We start from the raw sequence: 10797 nt of genomic DNA, 5'->3' as shown, positions 1-10797 counted from the left end.
CGACCAGTGGGAGGGCATAGCTCCTGCTTCCAGCGCCTTCCATCTGGAGCACGCATCACAACCCCTCCCCTGGCCCCAGCTGGGCAAGTGGCAGCAAGGCATAGTCCCTGCTCTGAGCTCTGCCACAAGCACAGCCCGAGCTGCAGCCCCCTCCCCTTGCTGGGCAGCTTGTCCCAGCCCCAAACCTCCCTCCCCCCACACCCCTTCCCTCCCCCGACCATAACAGACTTACCAGCTGGAGGCAGCTGTGTCTAGTGTGGTGAGGACTGCTGCCCTGTTTAGTCTATGGCCGAATCTCTGAAGCGGCACCAAATCTTTTCCGAATTCATTTGGAGGCTTCCGATTCAATTTGGACCTTTTAATTGGTCTCTCAATTCGATTTCGGAGATTTGGTCGCTGAATCGGGCCGAATCAAATTAGCTACCAAAGCTTCGCACAGCCCTAATTATTATCAGTTGTTCATGGCACCACACCCCATTTGTACTAGGTCCCAAAACCTGCATGTTCCAGGGGCTCTAGATCACCAACACTGTACAAGTCCTTACTCGTGCTATTAATTCTACCAGAAGGATCGAGGCAGATCTAGCTCTTCAGTTTCACTGTAGGCTTCACGCAAGCAGTTCCATGCGATAGTTTCAATTACCTTGTAGCATCCACATGATGTTAAAGAAGCGAGTGAATTCTGAAACAATTCAAATCTTAGGTCTTCTTCTGACAATGTGATGCTATTTGACCTATAAACACTGTAATTTTGGTAATACTTGCCATTGTTCAAATCACTCGGTATTCTGAACCCCAATACATCTGTGGCCACAAAAGTTCACATTTTTTCATATTTTCTTAAGGGACTGGGTTCAAAATCAGAAAGACCTCTGGTTTCTACTGCTGTGTAATTTGAACACCACAAAAATATTACTGAATTTTGACTATTATCTCAATTTTTTCTCATGGCAAATTACAGAAGCATCGAAGTCAGTTCAGGTAGCTTTAATATGATTTTTCATCAAGTGACTTTTTCAATGTTCTGTTGTTGTTAGTCCTTTGAATTTGAAGAAGACCATGACATCACTTTTTGGTTTGGTTTCTGTGAACATGTGAATGGCTGATCAGGCCAATTTGTGCTTTGAACTGCACACTGAGCAAGAGATGCCGCTTTGGGTTGCTTGATCAACAGTGGACATGCTGCTGTTGTGAGATTTGCACTGTTTGTGCTTCTGCTCTGCCTCAGCAGTTCTTCTCTACTCAGCTAGATGGTAGCTCCAGTATGGAGGAGGCTTCCCCTGGTGGAACGATTATGAGCACAATTTTCCCAGGACTTTGGATCAATGCTGAAATGTTTCAGGGATGATTTGAGGGAGTCCTTGAAGCATTTCCTCTGACCTCCCTGAGAGCACGTTCCCTCCTTTAGCTCACCGTAAAAGATCTTCTTTGTTAGTCGCTCATCTGACATCATGGTGGCATGGCCTGCCCAGCTCAACTGTGAATTCATCAGAGTGCGGATGCTTGGAATGCCTGCCTAAGAACCTCAGTGTCTCGGACCTTGTCCTACCATCTTATCCTCATCAGTTTCGTCAGACAGCCCATGTGAAAGTGGTTCAGCTTCATAGCATGGCATCTGTACACCACCCAGGTTTGGCATGCATAAGCAGGACTGGCAACACAATGGCTTTGCAGACCTTCGGTTTTGTTTGTTGATTAATGCCTCTGCACTCCCACACTTCTGCACATAATCTGCTGAAAGCCACGCTTGCTTTAGTAATTCTTGCATTGGTTTCATCGTTGATATGAGCTGCACATGATGGCGTACTACCAAGATAGGTGAAGCTGTCTATTGCCTGGAGGGTTTGGCCATTTATTGTGATGGTAGGCTCTATGCAAGGCTTTCCTGGTGCGGGCTGGTGCATCACTTCTGTCTTAGTGTTGATTGTGAGACCAAAGTTGTCACAAGCTGAAGAGAAATGGTCCATACTCCACTGCATATCAGAGTCAGATTTGGCATTCAGGGAACACGGTCACTTCCTGTAACTTCGTCTTCACCTGTAGTCTCCTCAAATTGAAGGGTTTGCCATCAGTCCAGTAACTGATGTCAATCCAAGTGTCACAGTCACAAAAGGCATCTGTAAGCATGGCAGAGAACATCATACTGAAGAGAGCTGGGGCCAACACACAGCCCTGCTTAACTCCACTGGTGACTAGGAATGGCTCAAACACTCAAGATGGTTCAAGTGACTTTTTTAATGTTCTAACATAATGCTAATATGCAACATTTTCTTTTCCTCTTTTTTTTTTTTTTGAGAACATCTACTTTTAGTCATGGACAGTGTGCCTGGAAACATAAACCTAATGTTCCACTTGTTCTACAACCCCACTCCTAATGCTTCCGTGGGTTATTTATACAAGAAGTGTTTGAACTTCAGAATAGCAGACTCACTGCTCTTGCCAAAAAGTAAAGTAGACCAGAACAGCATCGAAACCAACAAAAGAGGTGCCCCAATAAAAGCTCAAGTGCATTAATAATCTTGTTTTTAAGAGTAATAACTCACCACTTCATTGGGGTGTACCAAGAGCAGATAAATCCCTGGATGTTTCTCAAAGACCTGAAAGGAGCTGTTAGCTTGCTCCATTTTACAGAGAGCCTCAACACACAGCTCACCTAAACAAACAAAGACATGGGCAGGTTAAAGATTATACTGAAGTACAAAAAAAAAAAAAAGCAGAATTACATTAGCACTTAGGAAAAATTACCATTATGTTAATACAGTGACTAACAACTATTTTCACTTCCTGCATTAAATGGCAATACTGGGTTCTTGCAAGGGTACACCTTGGGATACTCACCGATGCGCTTATGTAACAGCAGATATGGATATTTCAGTATTTCTAGAAGAGGTACTCGCAGGTTGTTTTCAAAATCTGGACCGGTATAACCAGACAGCTGTGTTTCCCCGTTCTCATCCACTATAAACAATTCATCGTCCTCTTCAATTTCTTCCTTCATGGACTTCTCCATGTGGGCAATGAGACGGGAGGTTTCCAACTCCCACAGTGCCTGTTCAGGGGAAAATAATCAGACACCTGTGTGTACTGAGGATATCTGACATCACACATGGAGACCAAGAACAGATTTTAAGAACCATTACTTTTGTTCTGAGAAGCTACTTTTCAAGCAGCATGAAAAGAACCAGAGATGGACATGCAACTCAGCATAGATCATGTGTAACATTTTCAATTTGGCATTAAGATTAATCTTCAATCAAACTAACTTCAGTACTGCTGAAAACACTGCCATTGCATAAACATTTGTGAATAATGTTAACAATGACAATTTTCAGTAGGTGATTGATAATAATATTTTTTCATACAAATGTAGAAGGAACTCGTTTATACACAAACTGTAAATATTATGGAGCATGGAACACTAGTTTTAAGGTCCAAATTTGTGGTTATTTAATGTTTTGTGATCAAAACCAAGTCAGTGGGAGAGAGAAAAGCAACTTGTGTCAAAGGTTGGTTCTACTTGGAAAACGCACCACATTATTAAAATATAGAAATGGAACTTAATTTCAAATTTTCTAACAGGTAAGAAGTACTATTTTTTACTGTAAGGTAAATTATATTTTTTAAAACATTGCAATAACTGAAATTAGACATAAACTAGGAAGCTTTAGGTTTAGCTAGCAAATAATATGCATAGGATTACGAAAGATTCAAAACTCAAATTGGATTATGAATCTATTTTGGTGTCATAAGAGCAACACCACAAGACTACATAATCAAGCCTCTTAAACTTAAGTGAAGCAGAAAAGGGTAGAAGAAAGATGGAAGGCTAAAAACAAAAATAGGTTGAATGATGGAGAAAGAGGACCAGAGGGAAAGTTTGAGTTTGTTTGGTTTCTTTTCAGCCTTAAGGTCACGGAGAGATGAATAGAGCAAGTTTCATTCTTCATGTTTCCATTCACCAGATTTCCACTGTTTTTTTCACTTGTGTATCTGAATTGATAAAACAGGCAAAACTCTGGGCAACCTCTCTCTTTATATGAAAATACAACTAAGGGCCAGAGAAAGCAAACTCCGTCACAAAAATTCACTTCCGTCACTCAGTCCTAACCACTTTGAGATTCTCGGCACTTCAAAAAGAATTCAATAAAGGGCATTATTTAGTAAAGAAAGGGCAATAGGAGTCGCATTTCTTAATTACCTCATGCAAGGAAGGCACTTCATCCCTTGCCTTGTGGTATTCAACCACACACTCCAGGCAGTAACAGAGATCATCGCTGGCTGCTGCAAGATCTTCAGGGGGCAACCGTTTGGAAGCATAGTTGCTCAGGAAGTCAGTGGTGCAGGAAGCACCGGGCGTACACCAACGACATATGCTCATTCTATAGATACACATGCAGAAAAGCAAAAAAAGGAGTTAGTAACTATAAGTCTACAAATAACAACATCCAATTTCAGTGAGGTCTCTCACCTGCTAAGGGAAGCTACAGATTCCTGTAATCCTCTATTGTAACTGACATGAGTTAAACACATTATAACCAAGATTGTCAAATACAAGGGCCTGAGTTTACGCATCTAAATCCATATGCAAACCCCTAAAATAAGCATAGTCTCATGCTTCAAGCTTCTGAACACTTGCAACTAAACTCCCACTGACATATGCAAGAGAATGAAAAGCTTAAATATTAAAACGGAAATTACCTACTAAGAAAATGATCCAAGTATTATAATTCTTGTCTATAGTTAACAATGGCATTAAAATTCACCTTGCATGAAACAAAAAAACTCCCCAACTGTGAACCATAACAGACTTATGAACTCTCAATATATACACAATGCAAGTATACGTAATATCAGAATAGCTTGCCAAAACTTATTCTCTCTCACCTCCCTAATGTTTTCAAGGCTAATGGAGCCCCATTGTTTAAAAATAAAAAGGATTTCAGAGGTATAAACAGACAAAAATTTGTATTGACTAATGACCATCAAGATTAAATAAGCAAATACCACAAGCCACCATCACAAATAGCTACCACTACTATCAGTTTCCCATCTAACAGCAAAACAACGTAAACTAAATGTTGGCAGACAAGGTTCCTTGGGTGAATTTGATATCTTTTATTAGACCAACCCAAAGAGCACACACCAACTGCTGCAGCTTCCTGAGCCTGACGAAGGGTTTTTGAACCCTAAAGCTTGCTTAATAACTATTCTCCAACCATTTGGGTTGGTCTAATAAAAGATATCAAATTCACCCAAGGAACCTGGTCTGCCTATATCCTTAGACCAACACAGCTACAACCTAAACCCCTGCAACATGGAAGATCAACTAAATGTTACCATTTTGAAAAAACTAACAATAGGTGAGGACGATTTAGAATAGATATGCATACAACTTGCAAGTTCATCTCTATTTGTGCAACTGCATTTGTTCAACATAAAAGACCGCATTATATCACCTTTTATTGGTGTTAAACAGACACACCATACCAATTTTGAAGCTTCTGGTATCTTAATCACTCTGTCTGCTTATCAGTTAAGATGGTGATCTAATTTATTAGCATCACTTTCCAAAAGGTACCTGCTTATTCAGAAAGGGTATGCATTTTTAGAGGTGGGGAAAACTACAGCAATGAAGAACTGATGCTTCAAGACAGAATTCATCATTTGACTGGAAACAGCCTTGATCTGAAGTAGTATTATACCACTTCACAAATCTGTAGAAGTGTAAACATATGCATGGAGCAGAAGGTAAATAATTTAGTTCTTGAGAAAATACTAAGTACGTTACTGCCTATAATTGGTCTTAGTTATAATAAATCCCTAATAATTAAAACTTATCAGCCTGTTGTAAACCAAGTGAGGAACAATTTGATGCCATACGATGATCACTGGTACATAGAAAGGAGCTGCTGGTGAACTGGCACTAAATGGTCTAAATATTAGTGGCTGTGAAATAGATTCAAGCAAATCCTAGAAAAATCAACATGAATGCTATGAAAGTTTCTTAATAGACTAATATACGGCAAAGTTTTTAACCAACTGACATCAAAGTACCTATTCTATTACTTGAATGAAACCAAGATTCTCCCAAATTAGCAATCTCTGTCAGCATTCCTACATATTTTTTTTTTATTTTTTATTTTTTTTTTTTTACAAAGTGACAACATTTCTAAAAAATTCAGAAGCCAGATGCTGACATAATCTACCTCACCAACCATTCCAATATATCATTTTGCTAACATCTAGTATTAAACATACATCTACAGACTATTGCTGGGTAAGCATACAACCCTTCCATCACAATACACACAAGCTATATTTATCAATGAGCAGACCTTTCTTAACAGTTTTACTTCACTTTGAAAGAGACCAGTTCTGCTATAATGTCTGCTTGCCTATCTACTGCAGTGCAATACAGAAGTTAAATTGTCAACTGAAGGCTCTTACAGCTTCCAGGAACCGCTAAGGTCCTTGCAAAGGTTTGTAAGCTATGGGTGATGGGCCATTATTTGTTCATAAAGAACTTGCCTGTGGTGTGAAGAAATGTACATCTCCCCTGTGTCCAGATGCTATATCACATTCACGTAAATTTAAAACTACAAAATCTTTCCCAATATTTTTATCACAACTAATTACAATAAATGCTACACAGACCTTATTGTATATATAAATGGAAAGAAAAGGTAGGATATAAGAATTCTTCTAAAATCTGTATATCACAGCTGAAAAATTTGGAGATATCTGTATTAGTTTTACTAAATTAAGGTGCAGGTGTGCCACCCTTGTTTACACCTGAAAACACCTCACCTTTCAAGTAGTCTACTGACATTCAGGGAAGTATTTCAAAGTGGCTGGATAGGCTGGGTACCAGCCTTGCACAATTTGGCTTCATCCCTGGTTTGCTGCATGCAGTACGATTAAGCTTAAAGAAACAGCACAGTGAATATATAGAGAGCCTTCAGTCACTGTCAGCCAGCTGATCAGACTGACTGACAGAGGAAGCACACAGGCTCCATGTCCAAAGCATGATAGAAGTTATACATGTAATGCCTTCATAATACTTTGAATAACTATAAAAACCAATCAGATTCTAACGACTACATAAAGACAATCACAAATTACCAGAGAGATAACCATGCAGCTGTAGCCTAGTTCATTATTTTGGTATAAATACCAGTTAGTTATCCTCTCACTGCTAAGCCTCCCTATATTCCTGAAAAAAAAATATATCACTTATGATAGTCCACGTGATCTGCAAGGGCCTTGAAACTCCCTGCTCATTATATTTTTGGCAGTCCAACTAAGGCTGGTACTACCTTATCTTCAATATTTATCTCCTTCTAGGAAGGGCAAGATGAAAGAAGGGTTTTGCTAAAACCTTAGCAAGACAGTCAGGGGCATGGGGCCCCTAGTCCAGTGGTTCTCAACCTTTTTCTCAACTGGCCATTTGTCAACATTGATGGCCAGTCCCAACCCAGTGCCTCCCACTCCCAATCCGCTGCCCCTGCCCTCCCAGGCACCGGGCCCCCAGTGTGTGGGGGACATGGTGGGGTGTGTGTGGGGACTGGGAGGCCCCAAGCAGCCCCTTGCAGGTTGGAACTCTGCCAGCCCACAAGGGAAGAGCCATGGTTTCCCACGTTTTTCTCCTTTAAAGGAGAATCCATTTTTAAAGTTTGTTGATCCAGTTTTAAAGTCTGTTTGTGACCTACTGTAGTCTATCCAAATTATTGAGTGAACACAGATGAGAGACTGCAGCAGATGGTACTATTTGGAAGCACGGTCTGTTGCTAAAATTGTCCCGCCTTCTCCCGTGTGCTAGGCAGCTCCCCGTTTTGTGGACATTTCTGGGCAATTGACAGCTTTGTATCTACCTCCAAGGTAAAGTGAGCAGACCAAGGACCCCAAATAATGGTCCCCGCAGGGAAGTATTCTTGCCCCGACTCTCAACATTTATATAAGTGATATGCCCACTACCTCTTCAAGCAAATTTGTATATGCCAATGACTGGGCACTAACCACACAGGCAAAGACCTTCAAAGAGACTGAAGACACACTGACATTAAACCTCTCAATAATGGCAGAATATTTCTGCAAGTGGAAGCTACAACCAAATCCAACTAAGTCTGTTATCTCAGCATTTCACCTCAACAACCACAAAGCATAAGTTCATCTCAACGTCGCGTTTTGCGGAGAAAAGTTACACAATCCAACTCCATCCTACCTAGGTGCGACACTCAACCACACCTTAACCTTCCACAATCATCTTCGAAAAATGGCTGCGAAGATTGAGTCAGATGAACATAGTACAAAAACTTGTCGGAACAGGCTGCGGAAGCGCTCTGCAACCCTGCTATGGCACCGGTCTTTTCAACGGCCGATTCCTGTGAACCTGTCTAGGCTGCTAGCTCTCATACCAAACATGTAGATGTCCAATTAAAATTTGCAATGCGCGCTGTCACCAGAACCCTGAAATCTATACCGATTCAATGATTAGCCACGTTGGCCAATACTGCTCCTCCAGACACTTACTGCAACAAAGGTACATACAGAGAGGTTGTCCATGTGAATGACAACTCAGACCTCCCCCATCCATAGAGATTTAAAAAACCTCCCAGCTCACCGCTTGGTCTCCTGGAAATCTTTGCGGACAGATGTACAAGCCCTTGTAGGACACGACAGTGCAGCAGCTTGGAGGAAAGCGTGGAATGAAACCACCACTTCGAATAAATATCTAATTTCCAACCCAATAATAAAGCCTCCTGGTTCTGACCTGCAAAAAACATGGAAGACTCTAAATCGGATGCGAACTCGGTATGGCTGCTGCAGCCACCTGATGCACAGATGGTGTACTACGAGTGCTACAGACTGTGACTGTGGCAATCCTGATCAAACCATGGACATAACACTCTGCCCTCTATACAAATTTGACAAGAGACATGGCAGAGAAACATACACTTTCCTCAAAAGCTTTAGACTGGTTACCTAACCTTAAACTGGACTTATAATTGTTGCTCCAAGGCAGCCATATGAAAGAAGAATGAGAGACTATGGCCCTACAAGTATGTATGTTAGGAGTCTAATTATCAAATTTGGAAGATTGTATGATACTTTTCACTTGATAATGGTCATAACAGTAACCAAACTATGCCTGAAACTAATTCAAGACCAATCTACGCTATAAGGCAAAAACTGGAAATCCCTTTACAGCTTGTTTTGACTTTGCAACTTTAACAAGACTTGGTATCTCCATTAACTGAACACATACCGAGGCAAAATCACTGACACTTTAACCACAAAGATAAAAAGCTCTAACCACGCAAGAAAAACAATGCTCCTTGATGCTGTCTTTTGTTGAAGCTTCCTGTTCTGACTAGAGATAACAGTGAAGCCCAGCATGGCTAATACGGCCATCAGGAAACCACAAGGTCTGAGGTAGAACAAGAGCCTTAAGGATGATCACCCAGATACGAGAGAAAACAAGGACAGTTTCATGTCTCAAAAACTAGTTTGAAAAACAACGGGCATCTGGGGTTAAACAACAGGTCTCAACCCTAAGTACAGGCAGAGCAGGACAGCAGCAGAGACGAACACAATCCAACTACAGGTACTCCTCACTTAATGTCGCCCTGGTTAACATTGTTTCCTTATTACATCACTGATTTATTAGAGAACGTACTCATTTCAAGTCACACAATGGTTGGTTATAACGTTGTTTGGCCACCGCCTGCTAGTGGGCAACTACTGTGATGTCATTGGATTCACTTGACATCGTTTCGCTTAAAGTCGCATCTTTCAAGAACGCAACTATGACATTAAGCGAGGAGCATCTGTACCTCTCTCTACTCATAAGGAGGGGCAAAATCCTTAGTCTTGTTCACTGCACGTCCGAGTCCCGCAGGCACATCACAGAACGTGGCACACGTCATCCAGCGTCCCAGATACCCTGGAAGTACTAGATGGGTTGAACAAGCCAGGAACTACGCTCCAAAATGAACTCTCAGAAAAAAGTATGAAGGTTAAAGATGCGTGAACACTGGTTGAAGCCTATTTGTGCCAGGACAAGCAGTTGCTCCAGGACCGCACAACCCTAGGAACAGACAAAACACCTCCAGAGGACAACACGGGGTAGAGAAATTCAAAACCACTGAATGGTGTAAAACCCGGTCTGCAGGCAGACAGTGGCTTTATGGCTTGTGACATCCCTATGTTTATTGCCAACTGCAGGTAATAACTGCCCCCTTCTTGAACCCTCCTGCCCCACCTTTAACTCGCCGGCCTAGTCTACTGCTCTCCTGCCTCACAAAACTTCCCGTTTACCCCTCTTCCTGGCCCACAGCCCTCCTCTGTCACCACGGTGCGCAGCAGGGCTCTTCCCTTTGAGGCACATCCTGCCGCCAGGCCTCTCGCCTTCCCCCCCGGCGCTCAGCCTGCCTCCGCTTTCCCTGCAGCCCCACGGAGGGCTGCTGGGCACCCCCACAAGCGAGACACCAAGGGAGCCTTGCCTCCACACATGCCCCCAGGCAGAGAGGGGCTGGTCCTGAACCGCCCGGCCTGCACAGTCTTGGCACACTTGCCCCAGCCTGGGCTTTCCTCAGAAATCGCAGAGACGTGAACTGCAAGACGGTGAACTGCAAGGAAATTAAATGGCAAGACAATTAAATGGCAAGAAATTCTGCAGGAAAATGAAGCTGCAAAACAATTAAATTGCAGGAAAACTTGTGAGAAATGTAAAGTGCGAGAGGAGGAGGCAGGGAAGCGCGCTGAGTGGTGCGGGGGGGGGGGGGGGGGGAATTGCGT

The 10797-nt window shown here is 42.2% G+C and overlaps 1 protein-coding gene across 5 annotated transcripts in view; it reads right to left on the bottom strand.

The window, feature by feature from the left end:
* The window catches only part of SETX (senataxin), a 42736-nt gene that overhangs the window by 31653 nt on the left and 286 nt on the right, over positions 1–10797 (bottom strand). For 3 of the 5 annotated variants that reach the window (XM_025211273.1, XM_025211276.1, XM_025211278.1), the window contains exons 2-4: positions 4199–4379; positions 2839–3049; positions 2544–2653 (exon numbers count right to left, since the gene is read on the bottom strand). In XM_025211273.1, the coding sequence (XP_025067058.1) occupies positions 2544–2653; positions 2839–3049; positions 4199–4378 (501 nt within the window). In that variant the 5' untranslated portion in view covers position 4379. Of the gene's footprint in view, positions 1–2543; positions 2654–2838; positions 3050–4198; positions 4380–10502; positions 10629–10797 lie in introns of those variants that run through there. The other 2 variants (XM_025211274.1, XM_025211275.1) reach the window with 2 other exon arrangements.

The sequence above is a fragment of the Alligator sinensis genome, unplaced genomic scaffold (genome assembly GCF_000455745.1).
Source record: "Alligator sinensis unplaced genomic scaffold, ASM45574v1 scaffold829_1, whole genome shotgun sequence".
Taxonomy (NCBI): Eukaryota; Metazoa; Chordata; order Crocodylia; family Alligatoridae; genus Alligator; species Alligator sinensis.
This window is presented reverse-complemented; position numbering and strand designations above follow the sequence as displayed.